Here is a 27,730-nt window from a genome sequence, read left to right as displayed (position 1 = left end):
GAAGACAAACATCACCAGCGCAGTCCGTAGTCAGCTCCAGCTCCCCCAAAAAATTGGAGCCCCTGATGTGGAGTAACACTGTACTTCTCTTCCTCCTTCCACCGCAAGCAAAGCCAGTTCACCTGACTCCAATTTTTCTCAAGCAGCAGAACCAGCTTCAACATAGCTACATCCTATTAATGCTGATATATCTAAGACCTTTTAAAAGGCCTGGGGAAGACAGATCTTACTTTGTTGAGATAAATTCAGACACCAGAAACTATAAAGATAAGGGAATCAAATAAACTATCATTTATCTTCTTCATTCGAATAGAGTTCTCCAATACATAGCAATGGTTTTACCCGTATACCAAAATCTGCAAATTCAGCTCCTCTAGGTGTTCACAGTCACATGAAGACAAAATTGATTCACATTGTCCTTTCTCCCATATTGAATGAGTATTCTGGGACAGGAATCTTCCCAGAATATAGTACTCTTACTATATTTATATTTTTAGTATTATTTATTATTAACATTATTATTATTACTCCAAAAACACTCTAAGTTTTTGAATGCAAGTTCATGTGACATATACCCAAGAATCAAGAAATTCAGCAACTAGAAGTGTTGGATTCTTTTCTGCAGAGCGCTTGCTGCCTCCTGCCAGCAGACAGTCTTTACTGAACTCAATGAAAATGGTATGAGCCTGTGTCAGCCTCCAACATCACAGAAAAAGAATGAGCCGTCATAGCAAATGAGGAATGTGTCATTTTCTCCATCTTCCCTCGGATAGTGAAACAGAAGCACAAGGAAAGTGAGCAAATCACTCAAGGCCACACCAAGAATAGCACCAAAATCCCCAACCATAGGACATGCTACATACTTGTAGTAACGAAAATATATCTGTCATTGCATGTCACACAAGCACATTCAAACTAAAAATTTATCACTTGCTTCGGACTCCAGCCAGGTGACAGCAAATACATCATGGAGCTGTCAACAATCTGCTAATCTTGGCTGTGAAGTGTAGGAATACAAGAAGCTTAAAAATACACTGGTCCTTCAGAAACCATAAATTTTGCTGGCTCTTTCTCACATACCACTGGGTAATAGGTCTACTCCAGCTATTTCACTCCCACCTCCTGCAGTTAAACAGTTTCATTTTGCATGCCTATTTAGAGAATGACAATCAGAGATATGAGTAGTGGAAACCACACATGGGTATACAGATAAAGAAACAAAGACCTCTCTGGCTCCTTGACTGAAAGAATTACTAGCAGCAGATTCAACTGCAAAGTCTGTACAGTAATCCCAGGACACACACAACTGGATTTTCAGAGCCTCCACAGAAAGAGCTGGAACAACATCTCTGGTCCATCTGGAAACCTGGTCTGTTGTGCTCTTTTGAGCAAAGAAGCAAGCAAAGAGAAATGAACAAAGACCTTTCTTCCTCCACCTGAAACCAAACCACATGTCTAGGCTTGCACCTTTTCATAGAAAGTGCAAAAGGATGGCATAGTCCCATGGGTGAATATTCAAGCAGTGACTTCAGTTTCTCCTACTACATATATTTGGGCAAAGATTTAAGCCAGGGCGGGGGAAGGATCTTTGATTATAAACACAGTAGAAGTTCAAAGGATACTTCCTCATACACAATGGCTTGTTCATGACGTTTGACACTGGGCATATTTTTGGGAGACTATAAATAAAAAGCAAACCTCCTTGTTGTCCAAGTTATGATGCTCTATGGCTAGCAAACTCACTAAGGACTACATTAGCCTGCTTAGCCCAAATACTACTACCCCTGCAGCTGTGTGACATAGCCTGGCTACAGAAGGCAGTTTAACTCACCATTCTTTGTGCAAATTCAGTTCTTTAAATGAATTTCCCTTATACCAAATGGCTTGGTGTACCTGCCATTCTTCATTTCCTACTCCGGCCGCAAACTTCAATTTTGTCTCCATAGCACTTAAATAGCGCATAATTACAACTAATTATCGATCACTGAGGGATTACTAGTTGACAAATCCAATTTCACACTGTTATCAAGCATGACTGACTGTGGACCGGAGAGTGTAAAAGGTACCTGCACCGTCTTAGAAACCTGCAGGTCTAAAAGCTGGGTGGGACCAGCATTGTCACCGTCACCTTTATTAAACCCATCAGACTACAGTGGCACTCGTAGGCCAGTATGTTTAGGGCCCTATTATGTAAGACGCTATGAATCTACACAAAGTGACAGTCCTCCCCCCAAAGAGTTTTCAAGCCTAAAAAGAAGCTAAGCCTTTTAAATCTGTATATGTATTCAATCTGGCTGCATCTGCACCACTTTTGCATTCCATTTCTGCAAATATTCTCCCAAGCAAGCTAGCTGGCAGCGATGTTCAGAGAAATAGCTCATTTCAGGGAAAAATGCCACTCAATTTTCCTCAAAACAATTTTTAAATTTGCATACTTTGGTGCACCTGCTGATCTCAACAAATTGGATCAATGAAAGAGAGTGCTATGGAACCCCAGCACGCTGGGAAAGCAGCTCACACCCAGCCCATTAATGTTATTCGTTAGCTGCAGCAGTCTGGTTACCCAGAAATCAGGAGTTTGCCTGTTGCATGGTCTGTGCGTGGTACAATCACAGCACTGTGCAGAGAGAGTATTTAAGAAAAAAGAATTTTTAAAAAAAAAATCTGAGAGAAAAATACATGGAGCTGCTCAAACATCATTGAATGGAGTAAAAAGCACCATTTTCATAATAAGTCACATGATTAATTTTTTCCCAGTTGTACTTCAATGGAGTTATTCACATAATTCAAGTAGACACAAATCCCAGTGTGAAAATATCTGTGCTCTTGTAGCCCAGTGGCAGCCCTTCCAGCAAGACTTACAACGAAAGACTGAAAAAGTCCACTCCCATGGTACACAAGAATTGGCTTATTATTAGAGCTCATCCAGCACCATTATTTTCTGACAGTAAATGTGTTTTTAACAGAACTGAAATTTCTGTGAAGAACATTTTTCTTGCAAATGTTTAACTTTTCTTTTGGGAAAAAAAAAACCATTTTTGCTTCATGTCTGTTTAACATTAAGACACATTTTCCTTTCCATTCTGTTTCAATTTAGAAAATGCTGCACTAAATCCTCCTGGCTCCTAAAATAAAAAAAAAACCCTGAGAATAAGCCTCACATAAAGAAAGATTGCAAGTGCCTTACTAAGGACTTTATTCATTAAAAAGGACTCAACTCTTTTCTGCTTCTTGTCTATTAAAGTGAAATATGATTTTATTAAATGAAGCCCTTAATATGTTTGCTAAGACAGTCGGGCTGAACATTAACTACATTTCCATTGTTTTTCAAGTCCAAAAAGAAAGTTGCTCTGTGAAGAGACAAGCTCACTTACAGCTTCTTAACCTAAAACCAGCGGAGAAGTTTGCTTTATTAAGCGCACTGCGATGTCTAGCACACAAAAGGCATTCATAAAAAGAAAATGCACAGCTTTCAGAAATCGTTTGAGGAAGGGAGGAAAAAAAAGAAAAAAACATTTAAAACCCACGTTGCATTTCAATTTCAGGTAGTAAGACTGCATACATCAGCACACATGCATGTCTCCTGCCCAGCTTCTCCCAGGACGAGTGGAGGACACCCCAGCAGGGACCTGCCTCTCCTCAATAAGAAGGAATTCCTGAGGGAGCCTTCCATGCTGCTGGGTCTCTGGCCCTTTGCAGAGGGCTTGCACCACTGGGTGAAGTTGCTAAATCTCCCCCAATGGAGGCATTTTTGAGGTGATGCATTGAGTCCATTCAGGGGGATCACAGCCGGTGAAGTACCCGCCCATCCGAACCTGGGCCAGCACCAAGCCACGTTCTTGCCCAAAATTACGCCCCTCCCGACCTGCTGTTGACTTCTGCCTGTATTTTCTGCTGCAGACACAAGTCCACTCTGCCCTCTCCTGGCCTGCACACAGACCGAGCCTGTGCGGTTACCGTGACTCCCCTCTGCACAGAGGCCCGGGATGCAGGGGATACAGGGGATACAGGTGGGCTGGGAAAAGCCCGGGCCCCTCAGGGCCAGCGGAGGGACAGCCCCAGGGAAGGGACCAGGCAGCACTGCTCGGGGCACTGCATAGTATGCACACACAGGATGGCACCTCCCTGCTCACCAAACTCACCGGCCTCGTGTTGGGTAGTCTTTTGGCATCCAAATACATCTGCCCTGGTGAGAGAGCTAAAGGGAAGGGCAGGAACATCACCTTCAGCCCCACAGTCCTCACTGAAAAATAACAGTTTGGGGGCAGAAGGGGCATTGCCTTCCTCCTTTTGGAAAGCATCTACTATTTGAGGTACATCTCTGGAACGTGAGTGATAAAAATAGTAATTTGTAAAATTAAAGTACTGACAGATGTTTCTTGTAAAATAACCGTGAGAAGTTACAGATAAAATAGCATTACATAAATAGGCTAAGCATTAGAACTATTATCATCAACAACAGCACAGGGGACACAGCAGTTTAGCAAAGGAAGTGAAAAATAGCGGATGTGATTTAAGAGGCAGAGAGAATCTGCACTGGCAAGTTGTAATTACTGAAGCTGAAACCCAGCCAGTATCCTGGTTGACTGCCTCGGGGCTTGTGAAATGCAACACGGAATCTTCAAATGACCAAATAATTGGGACCTGGGCTTCATGTTGCCAACGAGACGCTACCATCGACACAGCCACACCAGGACAGCAGTTCAGCGCTAACATGGAGAACGATCAACCACAAATACCAGCCTCTACAGTACTCATGATTTCAGACATCTACAACCAAATATTGACCTGAACCAGACCTGCTCTGTATGGTCATTTTTCTTCCCAAGGTGGTACAGCTGCATGTTTCTTTCAACCATTCTTCAACTTCAGCACCCTGTAAGCATCTAATGTCTAGTCAAAGGACATCACTCATCCATTTTATGGTTCCTAGAATGCAAAGAGATCTACTCAATTTCCTAAAAAACATTAATATTAAAGTATGGCTTTCTCAGCCCAAATCATGCAAGCTGAACAAAGTTCTCCTGACGTTTTATGACAAGGTGATGAATAATACCAAGAAGAATGAAATGATACCAGATTATAAACTACTGTAGATCTTTCAGTCATCCCAGGAATAATGAATGTGGATTTCTTAGGAGAGCAACACAGATTTAAACAGAATAATTTTATTATTAAATCAAGATGCTATTTATATAACAGCAGAAAGAGACAATAAACTCAATCTTGAAATGAGAGTGTAACACATTCAAGGCAAGGGTTATAAGTGCTTCTTTAACATTTCTTTTTTTTAAAAAAAAAAAAAAAAGAATTGAAAAACCATCCTAAGCTAAACTTTCAAAATCGCTGAAGAAAACATTCCATCTTAACCATCATTTCTGATCACTGACCTTCCCCTCTCCAAGCAAGGGCCACAGCAACAAGTTCAGCATTCAAGTCACCCAACATAGTTAGGCTTAGAAAGCCTGAGCTGACATGACCTACTGTTTTTTCAAATACTTTAGTAAAGAAGTTTAAGAGTATGGTCAAAACTGTACTGGCCTAAGCATCCACTGGACCAAACGGCCCCAAACTTCCTTAGCATGGGTTACAAAGTCAAGCAAAAAGCAAATGCAAACTCTTCACAAGTTGTTCTAGAAATGCTGTTAAGTCTTCAACTCCCACCTCGAGAGAAAGGTTATGGCCTTGTTCTGCTTCTGGCTCCAAGGGAGAAATCTGCACTCTCTGACCCCTTGAGGCAGTATGTCCTAGACATTACCTCAATGCAATAATTAATAAATAATAATACTGAATTTGAGCTCATGCAACTTGTACAGGCTAAATGTTCCAAAGAAAAATTAATAACGCATGCAGAAGAGATTCAGGGCGGGGAGTGGGAAATCTAACTTCAGTTTGAAATAAAGCCCTGGTTGCCTTGGCAAAGAGTATTTAATTGTTGTAATCACTACATCTCACATAAGGTCGCTGTTAGAGGGAGTCCACAGTACTGCTATTCATTCTGTATCTGTTCCATAGCAAATAAAGGACTACTGGTCCCAAGAGCATCAGTGAAATACTTCTGAAAAGGTTTAAATTATTTTTGAAGTGTTATTAGCTTTGGCAAATGAGTCAAAAGTCATCTTAGCTGAAGAGCATAGGTACTTAAGCCACATTATGGAGATAACAGCAGGAAATGCCATAATTAAGACTATACTACTAGTGTTACTGTTTGTCATTAAAAACAGTACCCAAAACATGACCATTCCCTATCAATCTGTGTCCTATCCACCCACCCACCCAGGGTTACTACTGCCCCTAACAAATTTCCCAGTAATTACCAGAAATACAAAGCCAGAACACTGGTGCACACACACATGCCTTGCACACAACTAAATTCAAATAGTTTTACTGGCACAAATCCTAAGCAACTCTACGGAAGTCAATTAAATCACCCCTCTTTTCTGTGTAAGAGAGAGAAGACTCTGGCCAGGCAAATTAAATTAGAGATGGGCCACAGCCAAACTCCCAGTTCCAAAACAACCCAAAACTCACAATGCGTTTGGATCCTGGTCCAGATTCTCACAGTCTGCTACCGCTTCTCCCTCACCCTCTGCCACCTCCCAGGATGGGACAAACTTTTCAGACTGTCCCCAAGCATCACTGGTGCATTTTATCACCGTCTTCCATTAGGGATCTGCATCAAAGCACTCATACGTGTGCTTCCTGTGGCCCCTTGGCACATTTCTTGTCTAGACCCTCATTAACTTGAGCAGATGATTAGAAAGCCCATGAACAAGGCACTGCCTATGCCACACTTCTGCTTCTCTTCCTTTCCCCCTTGCTGTCTTCTAGGACCAGCGCAATTAAAGATGAGGATTCAGCGAAAATGCATTTGAGGGCTCCTTCATTAATACCACAAAAGCTTGGGCCACACAGTGAGAAAAAAGAAACCAAGAAAGTTCACTTGGCAGGAAAATTTTGAAAAGGATGTAGCGGGGAGGGGAAGGTATATTTTGGTCCTAGTGAGCAACTTGAACAAAAGCAGGGTAGGAGCAGAGGGAGACCTGCTGGAGCCATGCCTGGTAGCTCAGAGGGTGACAGATCTGTGGGGCTGCTTGAATATGGCCCTCCCAACAGCACCCTCCACATTGGGATACCCCTGAAAATACTGTTGCTCTGACCAATCCCTCCTCTGCTGGGAATATCCACAGGATCTCCACAGGGATCCTAAGGAGAATACATTTTAAAAATGTTTTCCTCTTATGTAGTTCTATGTAACTCTCAACACAGGACGAAGCACTCCTCCACACAGGTCACTGACACCCAGCACAGCTCAGGGTAGAGGGCTTTTAAGTGGCAGACTGAAAGCTGAGGGGAGATGAGAGAAGACCACCACCACCCTCGAGCAGCTCCCTGGGCTCTGGGAAGCTCAAGAAGAGTTCCCATTGCAGTCCCCCCCATGTGAAGCAACACTGGCCCCATTGCGTGGGGGCTTTCTGCTGCTCTGCCAGCATGAGGCATCACCTTCCTCGTACTGCCTCACTCCCCACTGCCCACGCAGCATTGGAGGGCTGGTGGCCAAACAGTGCAAGAAGTGAAATAGCTTTAACTGTAAACACCATTTGCTGTGCCTCAGGATGGCAGACTCATTTGTCACTGTTTTCTTCCCCTGCAGCTCTTTTGATTCATCTGGGATCCAGTAACTTTGTTAATATTCTCTTTCATACCCTGACTAAGTACAGCATCCAAGGCACACGCGGCAGCTATCTAAAGCATTAAATACCTCACACAAAGCACAGGTCCCTGCTCTGCTTTGTCCAGAACTATTCCTTTATGAGTCTTTTATTGATATAAATTGCATGGCGGGCAGGAGGAGCACCCAAAACAAGATGTATTGACAATCTTTCTTGCAACATTCTGTCTCCTGGTCTTTCTGAAAGTCCTCCCTCCACAAAGCTGTCAGCTAACAGTCACGCTGGCCTTCTTGTATCAGACCATGCAAAAACTTATGGGTAAACACAAGGACAAAAGCAACTCTCTGTTGCATCAGCAGAAACATGAAGAATTTCAGATCAATGTGCTCACTCAAAGCAATACTTTGCCAGCTTCATGAGATAGTAATCCATTTTTTACCAGGATGAAATGACAGCAACACATGGCCCAAAACATTTATCTCAGGAAGAAAGTAAATTTCAAAGTAGACATATTTTTATACTTTTCTTTTAATACTATTCATTACACACTAGAAGTAACTGCATCAACGACCGAATCACTGTTGTGTCTGACTTGTTTAAACAAGGATGTGATTTACTGCGCTGCCAGCTAATGAAGAGCCGTACAAGAAGCTGATCAATGCCACCATTGTCTGGCAGCACAAAGCAGGGACCACTCAGCATATTGTCCAAAACAAAGACACGCCCCCCTTAAGCTCCCCGCCAGGGACTCGCTCACTAGGACACACAGTTTGCAAAAAGCCACAGCATGTCCCCAAACTTGAAGTGATCACTCAAAGACAGGAACCTTTCCTGATTTGTGCTTCCAACCTGAGTACAAGATGCCAAAAAAAAAAGAAAAAAAATGGATTAAGAAAATGTTTCTCTTGCAGCTGTCTTCCTTAAATTACCCTTTGTGATACTGTATATTTAAGCAGTTTTGTCACCTGAAGGCAGCTTTGTATTCATTAATGGAGGTAAGTGAACTCAGACCCAGGTGCTCACAGGCAAAACTCAACTCCTAATTCTGTCTTTGGTGGCCTTCCTTTCCCATTTCATATATGCACCAAGGTTAATCAGAGCAGAGGTAAATCATCCGCCCCTTCCTGCAAAGCAATAAGTACAGACAGGATTGCCCCCAGCAAAAGAAAGGTTTGGAGAAGAGCAGTGGCAATGCCCTGTGCAAACTGGAAGAGGCTGAACCTTCAGCAGCTCTTAGATGCAGCTCCTGATCCAAGAGGGATCACTAGCCAGCACACCTTCATGTTGCATAGGAGTCTGAGCTGATGCAGCAAACCAAGGGTGCCCTTTTAGTGGTGGTCTTCTCCAAAATCCAGTTGGCTCGTTCCCAGGCATGCTCTGCATCACAGGCATTCTAAACCACAGCTCGTACCTTGCTCTCAGTGCAACCATGCCACAACTGCTGACAGCGCTCTGCAGACCCGCACCCATCTCCAAAGCAAGCATTGAGTTGTGCAGGAGCTGCCTGAAGTTAATTAGCAGGAGCTGTCATGTCGAAGCTTTCAGAGATAGGGATCAGTCTAGGAACAAGCCCGTAGAACCTGAACCATTTAAAAATGTAAAATCTCTTTCCATTACCATCAACAAGGTTGAGTTTCTGTCAAGTCACATGGTGTGACAGCACCTTCCAAATCCACAGGAAACGCTGTTCATGTCATATGTGTTTGCAGAGTATAGCAGTGTCTGCTAACACGCTGGCAGACAAGAGGTTGTTGGGGCTCCTCTTATAAACCTTATTTGTCACATGTGCAAAACAATCTGATGTGTCAAACAAGATGCACTGCCACCAGTTACACACAGCACTGCAGACATGAGATGCCTACTCACATACCAACTGACTTAAAATCAACTAACTCTCTTTTTTTGCACTTTATGGTTCTGAATATGAGATACAGCAAATTAATTTATATAACATTACCACATCCCTTAGCGCTCATAGATGCAGATGGGCAGATGAATGAGATAGCTGTGCTGCTGGCAGGACTCAAATAGAAGAAAAAGTATGGTTTCAAGGCAAACCAAACACCTTTCCCAATGGGAAGTGGGTCTTTGTTTCATTTCAGCTGTACTCAGTGTTCCTCCACCACAAGAAATACTCCCAACAGTCAAAATTAAAAATCACTAGCAGTCAAACTATTCACCTTCTCAGTGAAAAACACTGGTGAAACACACATGCAAGCTAAATATTTCTAATTCTAGAAATCTAACTCTGCATTTTCATCAACCCCTCCCTCCAGCTGTTACGAACATTTCCCAGCTCCCATGGGAGAAAGAAGCACCCCAAATCCAGGGCTGCAGAAGGTGACAGAAAGGGCAGACAGTGCGGACACTTGCCACAGTCACCCAAACTCAGCAGCACCACAGCCTCCCATCACTGTCTCATCCTCCTTTACCTTAATAACACCGTAGTAACACCACAGTAACGAGGAGCTGTGTGTCTGGACAAGGCGGCACATTCAGGACTCCCTTTGCAGGCCAACAGAAGTCAGCATCAGAAAATGTCTCAATAAAAAAATAGTATTTTATCACCACAATGCTGCGATCCCGTCTGGAAGTGCTTCAAAGCCAATATCCAACAACTAACAAGAGCTTCTTGCTGACGCGTGGGGCTGCTGCTCTGCCTGTTTTGTTCCTGTGAAGAGTGATCGTGGATGGCTGATTATTGTAGCAGATAGTTGACCTTTATCTAAAATTCCATTAAAAAGCTTTATTGACTGTAGTCTTGCAGGGTCTTTCAGGATTCACTGGGTCATTTATTCACTGTCAGATATCCATCGGTTTTTAAGCTTTTAGGACTGCTTGAGCTCTAGGAAGGAGCTTATTTTTTTGTTGTTTTTAGCTGGTTTTAAGACAGTATGAGGAGGTGGTTCCTCTTCTCCTCCCTCTCCGGCATAGCTAGGGCAGAGAAGGTTATCTTAAATCACATGAAAAGGAGAGAAAACCTGGCAGTGTGGTATGACTATTTCTAGGGTAGGTTGGTTCATGCATGTGGGTGCAGCACAGCCATGTACTGCCTGCAGGTACCCAGGGAGGATGCCTTTTGCAGTTCAGTCAACAGAGATTCAGGTCTAACTACTTCATACAACATCTTTGTGAAATTTAAAACTCCATACCATCACGCCAGGCTTTCATCAGCTGAAGCCACTTTTTCTGGGCCACGTGCCTGTCTCAAATAGAAATAAGAAAAGTAAAAGAACGGTTCAACCCTTTCTGAAAGAGAATTTATAGAAATGGTTTATCCAAGCTAAAAAAAATTCTGGTGACAGCTCCCCCAGGCTTCGCAGGAGTGTCCTGAAAAGATGTTACTCCCTTTACTATTCAGTGACAAAAAGAGGATAAAACAGTGGAACACAATATATGCATCAAATGAAGCAGGAGATCTGGGGAAAAATAGTGTGAATTTGTCTTTGAGAGACATGTCACAATACATATATACATGGGCTGAGTTAAGGTTGCACAGACACCTCTGGCACTTCCAGACTTGGCAGTGCTTGATATTTTTTATTAATATTACATATTATTATTTCATATTTTACAGTTAGTCCAATGTACATTCAGAGAAAAGAGAGAAATAACGAATTTAAACGTTCATTGTGGGTTTATCAAAATCTTTGGGTAAAAACAAAATATTCCCAAGTTGCCAGTAATGCTTTAATTCCATAATTATTTCTAAAACTGAACTAGCATTTTATTAATTTCAGAAGTGTATTTTTTCCCCTTTCTCAACAATTCTGCTGAATTTTCTCCCTAAAATGATGCTTCAGTTAATCATTTATTTCTCTCATCAGTAATAATCCTGCCATGCTTCCCCATTCATACCAGCTTGGTTACAAGCAATGAAGGCCACATGGAGCCTTCTCCTCGCACACAGCCAAGCTGCATTCCCCAGAGCCTGCATGCTCTGATTTTCTATGCATTTCCAAATCTAAAACCTTCTGTTTTCTTTCCCTTGTTTGCTCTTGGCAGCTATTGGCAGGAGACATCCTCTTAATGATCTTTTTCTGGCCTTCTAGACGACTGCTCAGACTTCTACAGATCTTTCATTATTAACGCAGAAGCCTTGTAAGTCAGTTTTAATGGCCTGTGCTATTTTTATTCCTTAGCAGGAGACATAACCTCCTCCATATGGATATATGTTTATTAATATAAATCCTTAATATAATTTTTCCTAGTGAGAATAATCAGCAAAAGCCAACCGGCATGTATTACACCTTGTACTGGTTCATCCAAAAATCAAGAAGTAATCTTTGCCCTGCAATATGTGGAGCGTGGCAGAGAGGAGCGGATAATCTTTTTCCCTGAGGTTGCCTAGGCACCAAACAACAGTGAGGTTTCTTTGCACGGTCCCGCCATTCCCCTCCAGACAAGAGGACCGCATCCTGACCACAGCTGCTTTCATTTTTCTAGCGTGGGATTCATTACCTGATTTCAGCCCCTTACTATTATTCCTGGAATATCTCCAATCTCTGTTTCTATTCTGATTGGGCATAAAAGGAGGATGGGTCGTTCGTGTTAGGGACGTGTAACGAATGCTGACAAACCCACTTTTTGTCTGTGACTCGACAAATTGCTATTAGTGCTCAGCCTTCATTACCAGCACATCCTCACTGACGGTTTCAATGGGGAGACTTGGAAAACGGGACAAGACTCTGCCATTTATTTATAAAGTGAGTGTCCTAGTTTCTTTCCTACAACCAAGTGGTGACTGTCCATTTATTCCATTAAACGTTTTCTTGCTGTACAAAATTACTCCCATTTTTCTTTTAAATACACCCTTTTAGTCTCAAGATGGAATTAAATAATAACATACAGCACAAAAGAAATGCAAGCCATTCCCAGTGCTATTAGATGAGATTTCCATCATTCCAGTTAAGCAAGAATTATTTTCTCCTGTCTCTTTTACAACTCCTCCATGCATATCAGGAGACTTTTGTTTAGTAAATAGCACAAAAGTTGGTGCTGCCCCTTCTTTAATCATGATTTCTATCTTTTCTCCTTTACCATGCTTCTTCTAAGTTTGTCAGTAAAGAAGGTAACAGAGATACTCCTGTGCATCAAAAGATAAAAAGTGCCTGAAAATTTGTGACACTGATGCATGTATTAGTCCTGCTGGAATCTCAAAGCTGTGCTTAATTTTTCTTTTCTTTCTTTTTTTTTTTTTTTAATAGGTACCCCGTAAAAAAGTTTAATCATGACAACATAGCCCATTTCACCTATTTTTATGGTTAAACTATGTTTAGTGGCAAGCCACCTAACATAATGGGCAAAATTTATGTTCACAGATGGTAAATTTTACAGTACAGACCAGACCAGCAAGGCCACAAATTAATCTCCAGTGTCATAAGAATTTCATTGCACACATGCATAGATTATCTGTCAACAAAGTGAGCAATATGACTGATGAAAAGGGACTGGAAGTGATAGCTGGAGCTTCACATATAATGTGAAGCATCACCCTGTAAGCAACATTACTGGAAGGATGGAGGTTTAACAAGTATCTTTCAACACAGCACACTGTTGAATCAAGAAACTGTTTCCAATTGCTTTTCAGTTTCCAAGCTTGGTTAAGAATCCCAAATTTTACCAAAACGAGGAAGAATCTGCTCTTAGATGAGAACTGAATTCAGTTTTGCTAGAACAAAATCCAACATAAAATAAAATACTACACAACACAGCATGAAATAGTAAAGAGGTGCATAAAATTGAGCATATCTGTTCTTTTGCATACTGTCAGAGCTCAAGGTTGGCATCAAACACTGTGTTGAGAATGACTTGATTTTGATCTATCATCTCATATGAGCCAGACTGCAATTCACCCCCACTACACTTATAACAGATATGATTAAAAACAATCAGTTACATTAGGCAAAAATATATTTCCCAAGGCAAGCATTCTCTTCAGCGCATTTTTCTCTGGCTATAACACACAGAAATTCTACATATATAAAAACCTTCTGGGTTTTTACAGACATTAGCATTGAGCTGAAAAACAGGGAAAGTCTGCGAGGGAAACTGCATAAATTAGATGCAGGCGCTACAGTGATTGTATTTCCCTCGGCATAATTCCCTGCCTACTATGTAAACTTCAGATGAATAATCTCTCCATGGGCCCCATGTATGTCATTTGAAATAAACATAGCAACGGTCGCTGGTGCTCTCTCCATCCTGAAGGACAGGTGAGCCATCAGCAGAATTGCATTTTGCCTCTTACTTTCAGCATTCAACTGAAGGTTAAATAAAAATACTTGCAGTATCTCTGATGAAAAGCACAATGCAAACAAAGCCAAATAAAAGACCAGATAGGCTAGACTACATAGAACCAACAGTGAATTTTCCAAGGAAGTATTTCTGGGCATGTAAAACATGCTGATATATTGCAACAGAAACACCTCCTGTCAATGAACCATTCCGTACACTTTTCAAAGAAGGAAATGCCCATGGAAACCTGACTGCCTTCCCAGCAGCTTGGGAGCACAGAGATACACACTCCGTGTGTCAGGAGTGCTGCAAAGTGACTCCCACCTGACAGCTGGAGACATGTAAGTCAAAGGGGCCTGTGGAAGAAGACAAGTGTCTCAGCAGTAGCCAGGCTCTTGTAGCTCATCCTGAGGCTCCCCACTTTGGAGGGTCTCAACTCCCTCAGCTTCTGCTTCTTGAAACCCCAGGCTTGTTACTGTGTTCAGTGCTTCCAGAAACCATTTTTCTTTTTAAAGACAGCATTTCAAAACTGTCTCTGCAAGTTTTTGGTGCTTTCCTGGCCAGCAGAAATATCAAAATTCTACTCTTGCACTGCTCGTTACAAGGTAAATGTTATTGTAGAAATTCCAATGGAAAGAAAACATCCTAAACTTAGGTTGTCTCTAATACCTAGGGAATTTTATCGGTGGTGTGGCGAAGAGAACAAAAAGATGAGAATTAAGAGCTGATGTTAAATCCTTGCAGAGCCTTAGGCAAATTCCATAATCTCTCTGCTATAGCACTGAGGATCAATACACAACTGCCAAAACCTGACTGCTCCGTGAGGCTGGTCATATACTGACAATGAATACCGGCCAAAACCACATTTAATGAAAAAAACCAAACAAACAACCAGTAAAGCCAGTTAAAGGCAAGAATAAATTGGGTTTATAGGAAGACCCTTCCTGACACAAACCTTTAAAAGTTTAGTTAAACCCTATGATATTTCTCATGCGTTTTCCCCCCTACCCTGAGTAGATGGAAGTGCTTGGGACATTGCGCACCATTTCTTTCTCTCTGCCTGTGCACTGCACTATGAACCACTTGTCCTGATTCACACAGCAATCTGGAAGTTTATTAATATGCATGTGCTACTTCACAAATGTTGAATGATTTGAAAGTGCTGCATAAGGTTTGCTGTCTGTTTTCTCAACATCTGTCCCCAAAGTGCACTTCTGTCATGTTCTGCTCCCACAGTTCTCAGATCAAAAAGTTAGAAGCAAGGCACGAATCTGTTTGGAGGTTTGCTGGTATGGGCTGCAACTTCTTCTTTCCCAAGTGTCTCACATTCTCACAGCATATGACACTTTCCAATTACCTTTTGGCCCTTTTATTCCCCCAGTCTGGCTCACATTTCTCTCTGAATTTGGTCTGTATGCAGCTCTGAACCCACAGTCTGACAGCTAAGGACACAACAAATATGCAGCAGTAACCCTCGGGGTGGTTAGAAATGCCTGAATTCTCCTATTACAGGCAGATTCGCAAGTAAAGGTCACCAGAAAGTCTCAAAACTTAAAACAAAAATGGGCCACACAACAAGACATCAAAAGTTTGAGGGAGCAGGATGGGCTGTCTTATGGAAAAACCTAAGACAACTTGCAAAGTTTGGATCCAAATCTTGGCTCTGCCAAAGACTTCCTATGCAAGCTGAGGCACATCTCATTTTCTCACCTGTCAGCTCGCCTCTGTAAAATGCAACAAAATAGTTCCTCACAACATCTGACCTGGGCAAGATATATGCCATGGCCTTTGTAAAGATGATAAGAAGGTTGATTAAAAGAGAGGAAGCTTCACCAAAGAAACAGAAAAACCTCCTGTGAACTGTCTAGCAAAATGGATCACAGCAGTTACCCTGGCTGACTTACAGAGGCATAATTTAAGAGGCAGAATTATGACTAGAAGCAAATAGAATTAAAACAAAAAACCAAACATTTATAGCTCGTACTTTAAAATCAATTCCCATGTTCCAAAAAATGTCATCCACACAGATAATTCAAGAGTATTTATAGTTTTCCGCAGTTGGAGAGGAAATCTCTCAGGAAAACACTGAAGATAACCAAAGAAATTACACCTGACAAATTTATCCCTATACATAGACTGTTTAGTATACAGCACTTTAAAAATTCCCTTACCTTAATACAAACTGGTCTGCTAGAGAGTCATCAGCCAGGGAAACATGAAAGGTCACAACGTCACCTTCTCTGACGGGGTTGAGTGGCAAGCGAATAACGACATTTTCATCTAGCCTCAGTGAAGACTGTTTTAATTTGTCTTGATTTGGGTAAACAATGATGCTACCAATCCTCTCCATAGCTGATAAAGCCTTGTGTTCATTATCTTGACTTGCATGGATATTGTTTTCCCATTTTGCATCCTCTGGAGAACATTCCCCATCTGCTGTATAAATCTTATAGAAGAGCTCCACAGTAATGCCTTCCAGGGAGGCTGTTTCCTCTGAAACCAGGGGTGAAGGGGAGCTGAACCAGCTAGGAGACAATTCCAGCTCTGCAACACATAATCCTAGATGACCTGTCAATCTACAGCTGGCCACAACTTCTCTGGACTCCAGGAAAGCAAACATCTTCACACAAGGCAAACTCTCTGCAGCATTATAGTCATCCCAGTCCTTCCCCGCAATATAGAATAAGGTTTGTATTTTAGGTTTGTTGGAATAGATTGAGCTGTCGATTATGTGAGATTTTAATTTCCAATTAAAAGTGAACTTATTTGTGAAACCAAAAGATGCAGAAGTCAGCATGAGATCCAAGGGAACAGCCTGTTCAACAGAAAAGGGTCCGTATGTGGCATTTAGGACAGGTGGCAGTTTGGCTTTGTATATAAAGAATGAATCCACCCTAGACTGCAAACTGGAGTTCCTCATGATATCCTGGTTGGCTTCTTTGAGGAAGAAGAAAATATCAGCGTTGCAGATGTGATAGCTCGCAGGGAGGTATGTTGGCAGGTTTGAAAATCTCTGTATGCTGTCCATGATCCCTCCTCGGCTCTCCACCACTGCAGGCCAAAGATAAAAGGAAACAGAAAGACAACTCTAATGTTTGCTTAGCATGCCCCTCAGTTTTTCTCAAAAGTGACGTCCTACCAGAGATCAAGACTGTTAGCCACAATTATGAAACAATCTGACACAGGTACCATGGAATAACACTGTTGGCTCAAGGCTCATACACTGAAAACATCCCATTGCATCAGCTGTACAGCTCCCTTTCCACCTTTCCCAATCTAATATCTACTTGAAAGCCATTAATCAAGTATTGGATAAAACAAGGAGGAGATTGATTGGCCAGATCCCAATCTAAGTTCTAATACTTTGTACTGGTTGGTTTTTGTTCTTCTATCCCCAGATGAAACTTAGAACTTTTTCTCACCCACATTTCAATATACATAAGAAACTGGCATATTGAACATTAGTAGGCAGTAAAATAGAACATTCTCTTTAGTCTAACATCGCTAACACACAATGAAATGGGAGGCTGCAAATCTGCATCACTCCATATCCACTTTTGCCAGTACAGCAGTTTGGAAGTTAGTGGCAAAATGATAAAAGCTTTGTGTTACTGAAACCAAAACTTTTCACACAAAAAAATACAGGGTTTGATAGAGGTCTTGGTGGGATGGATTTATAGGCAAGAGTGAACTTGAGAGGAGGAGAGAAACCCTTTACACGCAGAATGTTCACAGATGTTAGAAGAATTTTTTGGTTTAATTCCAGAGGAGAATGAAACACATTTGGAAGCCACAGAAGTTTCTCTACAACACAATGGTCAATCCTCCAGCCAGTGCTGAGCAATTTTTCCCAGGCAAGAAAAGATTCCAGAGGGAGGGAGGGATCAAACAGACATCTTTGGTTTGGACTGATCTCTAATTAATGGTGAGATATATTAAATCTGGGCTGCGATTCTACCAGAAAGAAACGGTGGGTCTTTCAAACTAACAATTCATATGCTCCAACAGAAATCCAGTGAATGCAAGCTCCTGGGACTGCCACAGAAGAAATAAACAGAAACCAAATGAATTAAAATGAAGCAGTTCCATAATGTGCAGAGATAACAAAGGAACAATGACAGATCCTAAGGTCAAAGCTCTTGTTGTCTCTCGCTGAAGCTTAGCAGTGACTTTCCTGTTTGTCAGGACTGGGGAGAGCAGATACACAATGCCACAACCACACAAACAATTACACCTGTTACAAGCCAGATGACTCAGATACTTGCAGCTACAATTTAGCACAGATAAAAGCTCTAATATTCAAGCTATCTTTTTCAGGTTGTGTATTTTTAAAGCCTACACTTAGCAAAGACAGATTCTAGGGCAAATCTCATCCATTTGACTTTGCTCCACTCTTGTCCTCGGTTGAAATTCTGCTCATTTATTTTCAATGGCTTGATATTATCTACACTCGTTTAAATGCTTCTCATTTCATCACAGTACTTCTGCTTTTGCTTTTAATTACGTCAAGGTATTTCTGCAGCCATTGGAATATTCTTTGTGGGAACAAGTAAATATGCAAAAATTTACAAAAGCATTAAAAAAATCTCAGCAGGAAACAGTATCAACAGTCTCCTCTCACTACTCCACATGAGGATAGGTTCAGGGTTTCCTTTCAGCTCTACAAGCAAACGCAACTGTAGAGCAGCTGCCATGCAATCACCCCACTTGGCTGTCCTCTTGTTTCTTATGCCCACACATAAACATTTCAACCCATCTCCCATAACACACCAGTGCAGCCAACACCTTCCTTGAGCTGCATGCAGCCACAGATCTGGGCACCCAGCTGAAATGCAGAAATCCAGATGATGAGAAACTGTCTCCTCCCTTCCCCATGTGACCACTGACATGGGCCAGCTTGCTATGGTATCACAGCTCACCCAGGGGACAACCAATTTTCTAGTGGAGAAATCTGACTCTAGCCCTTCCCTTCCACAGCTCTCCGTTCAGCTCTGAACAACAGGCAGCTGGTGCACTCCCTGCAGCATCCAGAAACCAGAGACCCCGGTTCTCTGTGGGAAGCCATGGGGTGTAAGTAGTGATGAGCAATTCTGGAAGAAGACAGAGGTAGTCTCTCCAGGCAAAAGGCTAACCAAGCTACAAGCAGTTTAAGAGGCAGGAGGCACAGGTGACAGACACCACAGAAAGCAGTAGGTGCTGTGTAGCAGAGATGGACACCACTGCCCAATAGCACTGGGCACAGGAGGCTGCATAAGGCAAGGAACCCACAGCAACCTACAACAGGGACGGTGGCAAAGAGCAGAAGCTGGTGACCACCATTTAGCAGGGGTCAGGCAATGCCCCACTACTGTTTGCTGTGCTACTCTGTGGGAGCCCAAACACTTTTGTCCCGCCACTGAATAACAAAGTGCTTGAGAAACACAGGGGGTCAAACCTCATCCTGCTTGTAGCAAGAGGAGAAGGGAGAATGGAGAAGATCAATGCCAATTCTAGCACCAAAGTCACCAAGGGATGTTTTAGCAGCTCTGTTATTGCTGCTATTTATAGAGCACCTTGACACAGCATAGTCTGCTGTTGTGCAATTGCACAACTCAGTTGTTGAAAGTGAACTTTGCTCCTGTGAAAGCCAAGACAGCAAGGAGAGGAAGGGTGTTGTTTCTTCCCCAAGAAGTCAAATGCAGACAACCACCTTCCTGGATTAATTGCAGATAAATAGAGCTACATTTGAAAGCAATACTTTTGAAAAGTTGCATTCATCATAAAAATTGTGCAGTTGTATAGGTAAGCAAAGGACACACAGCAGCAAGAGTACCCTCTGATTTCTGGGGGAAGAGCTAAACTTTGCTTTCTTTGAAAACACGCCAGACTGCAGAGGAGATTTAAACACTGACATAGTTCCTGAGCCTAAAGAGGAGCCAAAACCAAGGCAAGGCTTAAATGAATTTGGTTTTATATTAGAGAACTTCCCCCCTCCTATCCTTTATGCAGATATTTCATCTCTCTCAAGCAGCAATTTACAGGAAGTTTAAGAGGTATGTTTTTCCTTTTCCTCCATTTCATTACAGTGGCAACATTCAGTGCCTCTTCTCAGAACTGGTACGAGGACTAGGGTATGAGCCTGCTGTAACTCAAAATGAGACACAAATTTTGTCTGAAAGCTTATATGGGAAGCCATAAACACCAGTAGACAGGGCTGGGCTTTGTCCTAGAACCAGCCTGCAACAAAATATGATATCTGAATTTAGCAGCATTTTATGACACTGTAGGAACATCTAAAAAGAAATACTTCATATGATGGCAGGCCAACACCCCGCCTTTTTAATTTGGCACATCAGCACCATGGCATCAATCTCCTTACAGTAACAATCAGAAACAGGACACATTTTCAGCTTTCTGGTGTGCAACAAAGCAATTAATAAATCACCTGCTCCTTTAATAAGCACTCCAACAAGATGAAAAAAACGTGGGTTAGTCCTAATTACATAATGAAAGAGAGCAAGAGTTGAAGAAAAGTAAATGGAGGCCAAACGAGCCCAGTGCTATCCCAAAGGCTGACACAGTGTTTCTCAGACTACTGTGGCATTGAGGGGAGACGTGTGGAAATAACACATTGTTGGATATGACATATTTAGCTTGAATTTATAAAATAACTTTTACCTTGCAAAGGTTTTCAGCAGGTGCTCTGCCCCTTTTAAAACACTATTTTGAACTAGCCAAATACCAAGAACCCTAGAGCAACAGGTCAACTTGTAAAATCTCATCATTCCCATTTTATGCCAAAACCCATCTCTCCAGAGTCAGGCAACAGCCTCATGGCCCAGTTCATCCTGCAAACTCTTGAGACTGCAGATGGAAGTGCCCCTCTGATGTTTGTGAAGAGCAGAGAGGAAGCCACCATGCACATAACCAACCATGTAATGCTGTGCATCAGGGAGATGCCCCTTCTGGTCCTTACTCTCACCAGCTCAGACATCAAACAAATCTTCCTTTCTGTTGTCTGGATAATTTTTTATTTAACCATAAATTTATCCATTGCTTTTGTTTTTAATCACACTTGACCCTGGACTAATGCCACAAAAACCAGCAAAGGAGTAAGTCACATGCAAAGCCATAGCTGTAGTGACCTACACTGTTCAATAAAAATCTGCCATTCATGTAAGTCAAGATTTCATCCAAGCTACATTTCATACAATTTGATAAGCAGCAAAACAAGTATCCTACTAGAAGGTAGCGGTGGCAGTGACAGGTCAGTATTAAGAAGTAATGCATCTATGTTAAGCTGTAGTAAGAGGTAAGTCTTTAAAATTCACAATTTTGCAAATAAAAAGGAAAATTACTCCTGTTGCCGCATAAATACAAATTTCACATATGAATCTTTCCTCTCCTTCAGCTAACTACTTAACAGCAGCCAAGTCTTCCATAAGCACTCAATAATTCTGAAGTTGGAGGTGCATGGAATAAGAAGGGTTTAAAATTGCAACTGTTTCAATATCCTTTTTCTCTGAAAATAAACAGGAAAGCCAACCCTGCACCTGTGGAAAAACTGTGAAAATGTTAAAATTCATATTTTCTGCAGCATCATCAGAATTGTAGTGTGAGATCATACAGACACTCCTTTTTGTAAAAGAGGAATAATTTCAAGTAATGTGGTGCCAGTAAGTACTATGATGTTACCCATGACTCATACAGAGGCAATCAATGGCTTGTCTGTACAGGAGAAAAATCACCAGCCCTTCCCACCAGCCCTCACTAAAGACCATAAAGACCAAACTACACATGTACATTATTCCACTATAAAAATGGCCCTATTCATAATAATTATTTTGCTCTAGAAATGCAGACATTATCCTTGAATAAAAACACACTGTATCCCAGAATAGGGTGTCTACACAAGGAAAGCTATTCTGGAGCTGATAAATTATAAGAGAATAATTAATACTGGACCAGCTATGTAGGTCACTTTCTCTCATACATGCAAGGGTAAGACCTGATGCTGTTTGGGGATCCCAGCCGTAAGAGGCTGTGCAAGGTAACTTGGCCTGGCTACAGCTGGGGAAACACTGACTCTTAATCCCAGCAGCAGGAAAATGAGGAAGATGATTACAGTGTGAAATTCTGCCATGAGTTTAGACCTAATTTGAGCCCTATGAGTAGGGTAAGTTTGGGTTGTGCAAGGATTTAAGCAGCCTAAATGAACACCCGCCTTGTGCTCTCCCTGACTCATTCAAAATTTAATAAAATAACCATGAAAGGAGGATGTCACTGTTTACTTCCCACATTCAGAGTCCATCCTGTGACTCATCTCCTCAGTTTTATATTAGGGAGGAAAAGGAGGAGAAAAGCCCATCACAGTCCCACTGAAGAACAGCTTCCATTTCCTACCATTCAAAAACACGTCTTGCTCCTTCAGTACTTGCGGTAGTTATACAGTGAACTGTACTAGCACAGAAAAGAAAAAAAAAACCAAAAAAACCCCCAAACTAATAACAAACAGTCTTTTCAACTGTAACAGAAAAATTTGAAGATACAAATGACACTGCAAGAAAAAGGTAAGAAGAGCTCCCAATACTTTTTAAACATTAAAGACAGCCCAGAAGCTGTCAACATATAAAAAACTGTAGCATGAGAATAGATGATAGGATCCCTTTAAGCTTTTCTCATTCTCTCTTTTTATCCTAGTTTGACATAAGGATAGAACTTGATGTAGGACTCCCAACCAGTTTACACTGCTTACGTTTGATCTTAATTACACATTTGTGGAGACAGATTCGCTTTGCAAAACATTGCTCGTTGAGCAGCTCGTTTTGAAAGACAAGAAAAAGGATGCCATTTAAAAAAAAAAAGTATATTTAATCCAAACATTTAAAATTGAAGAGCTGTTAATTAACTTTTTTAGGCTTGGGACAGTATCTCACATACGTACCTTCAAATGCCTCCGTCAAACTTTTGTTACCAAGCTTCACTGCAGCTACACGTTCTGGCCACCTTCGACAAGCCAGGCCACCTCATTTTAGATAGGTACCTATGCCCAGCACACACTCCAGCCCCGCCCCCCGCCCCCCCCCTTCAGTAAATCACAGAAACGGGTATCTCCAGAATTTGTTCATCCTCTCCTAGACACTTATATCTTAGGGGTGAAAAATCACCCTTGGGAGAAGCCTATTTCTGTCTGTTAACTCGACTGCTAAAGGTGGCCAGCACAGACCAGTATCCTGGAGGTTTAGATATCTATGGGCAAAGGAGTCCTGGCCCATCAGATCTGATGGCTCACTCCTCACTTAAAGCTTCTCTTCCCACACTTTATGCCTGTTTGCCCATCACTCTGCTTCCAAAAACCTTGAAAGCAGGATCTTGGCCCTCATAAATCTTTCGTCTACTAAAATACATTTTTCAGTGCAAAATTAAACAATGCATATGAATGAAACTCCTGGCCAGGCCACAAGTTCAGTAATAAACTGTATTATTGTATTCCAAAGTAAGTCAAGTGCTTTGCCTGCTTACCATTGCCAAGAAACTAAGTTGGATGTGGAAGTTTCTAAGCTGGTGCTTACTACAGTTTTTAGCTTGCATACATTTTGCACAGTCACTCATACTGAAAGATATACATACAGCAAGGCCACATGCAGATAGTAATAAAACTGTACTGTCTGAAAGGCTGCCTATAAATCTTATTAAAGTAATCCCTTTCCTGAACCCAGATTATTACATTCACCTTTATGGTAGAATAAAAATTAATTTTCTCAGCTATAATAAGTGTATGATAAGAAGGCATCACTTGGGACTAAATAAAGATTATAATTAACTCCTACTGAATAAATCTAAATTTAGCTTGGACTAGCAATTTGTTTTCATACATTTTCCTTTACGACTGAGTGAATAGGTACAGCAGGATTAGCATCCGATGCCAGTTCCAGCACTGCTGGCACAGAAAGAAGTGAGGCAGAGTGTAATCCAATACCCAAAAGGCTTGAAGATTAATTCAGGTTCTCTATCAGCAAAAGTTTGGAAACTGGAGAAAAACAAAAAGGCTCAAAACTGCCATCAGTCCAACAAGGAAAGCATGCGAAGTGTTGGACTCCAGAGAGAATACTGCTCGCTGCACTCCCTAAATCAGCATTATGCAAAGACAGGACCTCTGCCACAGGCTGCTGAGAGCATGTTTAGGGGAAGCATCCTCTGTGCTTGCCTGATCTTACTCTTTCCTATCAAGTATCTGCTTTTGGGTGCTATCAGGAATGGGCTGCTGGGCCAGATGGATCTGCGCTCTGACCTGGTATGGTCATTCTTAATCTGCGCTCCCTCAGAGGTGATTCCTGAAACAATTGCAAAACAAGAAGACACAGCATTAAACAAGCACACAAACAAAATGGGGTAAAGTAAATGCATTAAAAAATATGCAAAGTTTACCTTTATTTTTTTACTTAATTGAAAATAAAAACCCTTATAGCAACACTATACCCAGCAGATTAGAGATTACATTCCCCCCCCCAATACAACAAGGCTCTACTTTAAAAAAGGTTGAGGAACTGCCTCATTAAGCCACTACCTCATTATTTGCCTTTCTCTGGGAACATGACTGTTAACAACATTATTACTGGGAAGGAGTTGTTCAGGCTTGTTCATCAAAATAGACCACATAGTTATCCTAACCAGAGAATAGCATGCAACCCAAGCAACAAAACTACTGTGCTTCCCCCTCTGACTTTCATTCCAGGCCATGCAGACATCAGATTTGCCTGAGTAAGATTTTATCAGGTATAAAGCTATAGCTGAACCTTTATCATTACAGCAGAATGGCTCTCCAAGTGGATATGTTTATTTCCAAAGACTGAAGTTCTCTTAGCTTAAAGGTGACACAAAAAAAAAAAAAAATTAGGATGAAATAACAGTATATATGTAATGCACTACACTATAATAACTGAAGTTCACCTCTCATGAGGGTTTAACTTTCCTAGACAGGACATGCTTCTGCAGCCCCAGCAGCATCATTTCTTTTTGAGAACTACCAGACATGAGCACAATTCCTGCCCAAATATGAAACTGCTCAAAATTATGCTGTCCAAACCTGAAGAGTGCAAATTCCTCCTGAATCATCAACACTGGCTGTTATAGTTAAACTTGTCACAGTTTCTAAGCCAAAGATTCAGCATCTCTATAGGTTATAAAGTAGAAATTTTATTCCACCAGGGAAAAGAGATCCTCCAAATGCTACCATCATGTCAAGGCCTGGAAAGGCCTGAGATACAGGACATTAAACCTGTGACATCTGTAACCATAAGAAGGCTATTTCAGGTAAGTTTTAGAGGATTTTATTGCTCCCTCTGAACTCTGTACAGTGGGAAACATGGTAACTAAGGCACCTGGGTTTATGGGCTGGAGTAATAGAAAAAATAGTCACAATAAAAAAAATTTAAAAACTCTCTAAACATCCCTAAAACAGCTTTTCTTGAAACATACTGGGATGGTTTCACCATCTGTGAGTAATGTGCCCATCCCCATATCCCATAAAATCTTTATGTCATCACGTATTCTATTTATTCATCGCTGCCTCACACTCACACGCATGCTTCTGGCTGAAGTCTTCATTGTTAAAAACATTTATTCAAACATGTCTGGCAGAAAAAGCTAGCTGTTACATGAAATACATTCCTGTAGTACTACCTAGATGTTGTGCAGAAGCACTATGTGGTCCCACCCACAGACTGCACAAAGCTTAGGGTAACGGTGCTCCTAAGACAGGTATTCATGGCCTCCCAAGGCCAGTGAGTCCATGGCCAAATCTCTTGGGTGTAAAATAGTCCTTCCATTGAGGAGAAGGGGATGATCATTAAGGAGAAGGGGATGATTCCAATGGGTGAGGGACACACAACAAATGCTGAGGGCGAACCTATAAAGAAAAAGCATGAGCCTGAAGAAAGTATGGGGACACTGAACACTTCCTCTCCAAAAACCAAGCACAAACAAGATGAGACATTCACAGGGCTTCTCCTTCAAGTCTCCATCAGCCATCTCCAGCTCCCGCCTCCTCGGACAAAGGTGATACAGATATTTGCAGAACTGCAGTTTTCTAGCCCAGACTAATTCCCTGAGTGCTAGAAGAGAGTTTTCCCCCATATCACACTCAGCACAGCCAAGGCCACCTCAGTGCAGCTAACTGACAAAGCTGCTTTAACTGCCCAAGCCTCAGTGCAGGGAGGGTGCTCAAGAGAGGAAATCCTCCATGGAGTTCTCTCATTTAATGTCACTGTTGCAATTGCTCAGGTTGCTCTGCTGGGCTGATCACTGGCCTAACTCGCCATTTTAGTTTCAAACAGGGGTGTTGATATGGTGGTTAAAAGTCACAGGCTGCTCTTGGCGAGTTTCTCTGCATCTTGCATATAACAGCAATGGGGAAATTGTCCTGCCAGTTACAATTAGAGGCATCGGAACAGTGGCTAAAGGTCATGAATTCATCAGCTGAAGGAACTGAATGACAGAGCCACTCCTGCAAGCTAAACTGAAGTTTAAAACCACCTGATTAACCAAGGAGGGTTTCTGTTCTGGTTACCTGGAGAGGAGAGATGACTGCTAAAGCTGTGCAAACACACAGAAAGGTTCTGCATGACCTGCTACTTGGTGCACAGAAACCCATAAACACAAACCATGAACACCACTGCCTGCCCCATGGTGCTCCCCCCGGCGTAAACAGCATTAGGATTTCCTAAAACCTCCTTCTCCCTTCCAGTGTCCCCTCAGTTCTTCTTGGCCAGAGGTGGACATTGCTAAAACCAACCCTGAAAACCAGGGCACCAACAACTCAGGAAGAGTGATTTGCACACACAGGCAGCACATCTTTGCTGTGGGGGGAGGTGAGAGGCACAGCCACCCCAGGTGAAGCTAAGCCAGGTCACAGTCCCAGAGGCTACAGCAGGGCTGCTGAACCACTTGCCCAGCTCCCCACCACATGGCACTGGTCCTGGCACTGCTCCTTGCTCTAGTGGAGAGTTGGTGCTTCCAGCTGCCAGCACTGCAAACCCCTGTGCACCCCTCCTGGCACTTAATAAATACGGTTTGTCACAGCTACTGGAGGTTCTCATTGCTAAAGTGGAGGTTAGGAGAGGGCTCCCTACTATCGTTATCCAAAGCAAAACTCATTTTCCCTCAGTGATATTTCAGAAACAACAGAAAATGAGTATGTGTATGGGAGTGTGTGGATATATTCTCCAAACAACAGAAAGGCCTTACAAGGCAAACACATTCACTAAAGGCACCAGGTGATTGCAAAAGTAAATCTCTTAAATATATGCTCTAAACTATTAGCCAACTGTGAAATATTTGTATTCAGTGTCAAAACATCTATGTCACACAAAGCCAAGAGACTGACAGGAGAAAGGCCAGGATTTATGTTAGCTGGGGTCCATCTGTCATGGAGATAGGAAAGGTAAGAGAGAGTCCTTTTATTAAAATCATTCTCCCGCTGCAGATATTGATCTAAGCAGCTATGGTTGAATAGCAAAGTGAATCCCCATCTCTCAACAACGTTACTCACTGATACAGCCGTAAAGGACTGGGGTAAAGGCCCTCACGACCCCACCAAATGGTGCCCCAAAAGGGTGGGACAGGGAACAAAGGGACAACAGTATAAACAGCATCCCATGATGCCATGGTACAGCTGCCTTCCAGGAACCAGAAAGTCACTCTCAACTCCACTTCCCAGATTCTCAGGAAGCCTGCTTTGCTCTGCAAATCACTAACACAGGTTGCCATTACTCCCAGATTGAGTTCACCATTAAAACAATAGAGAAACACAGTGCTGAATTCATTGCTTGCTTTCCCATTTT

At 42.0% G+C, this 27,730-nt stretch overlaps 1 protein-coding gene across 1 annotated transcript in view; it reads right to left on the bottom strand.

Moving 5' to 3' along the window:
• TMEM132B (transmembrane protein 132B) overlaps window positions 1-27,730 on the bottom strand; it is a 258,609-nt gene that overhangs the window by 172,121 nt on the left and 58,758 nt on the right. The window contains exon 2 of the mRNA XM_055700730.1: window positions 16,082-16,961. Within this exon, the coding sequence (XP_055556705.1) occupies window positions 16,082-16,961 (880 nt within the window). The remainder of the gene's footprint in view (window positions 1-16,081; window positions 16,962-27,730) is intronic.

This window comes from Falco cherrug, chromosome 1 (assembly GCF_023634085.1).
Source record: "Falco cherrug isolate bFalChe1 chromosome 1, bFalChe1.pri, whole genome shotgun sequence".
In the NCBI taxonomy this organism is placed as follows: Eukaryota; Metazoa; Chordata; class Aves; order Falconiformes; family Falconidae; genus Falco; species Falco cherrug.
This window is presented reverse-complemented; position numbering and strand designations above follow the sequence as displayed.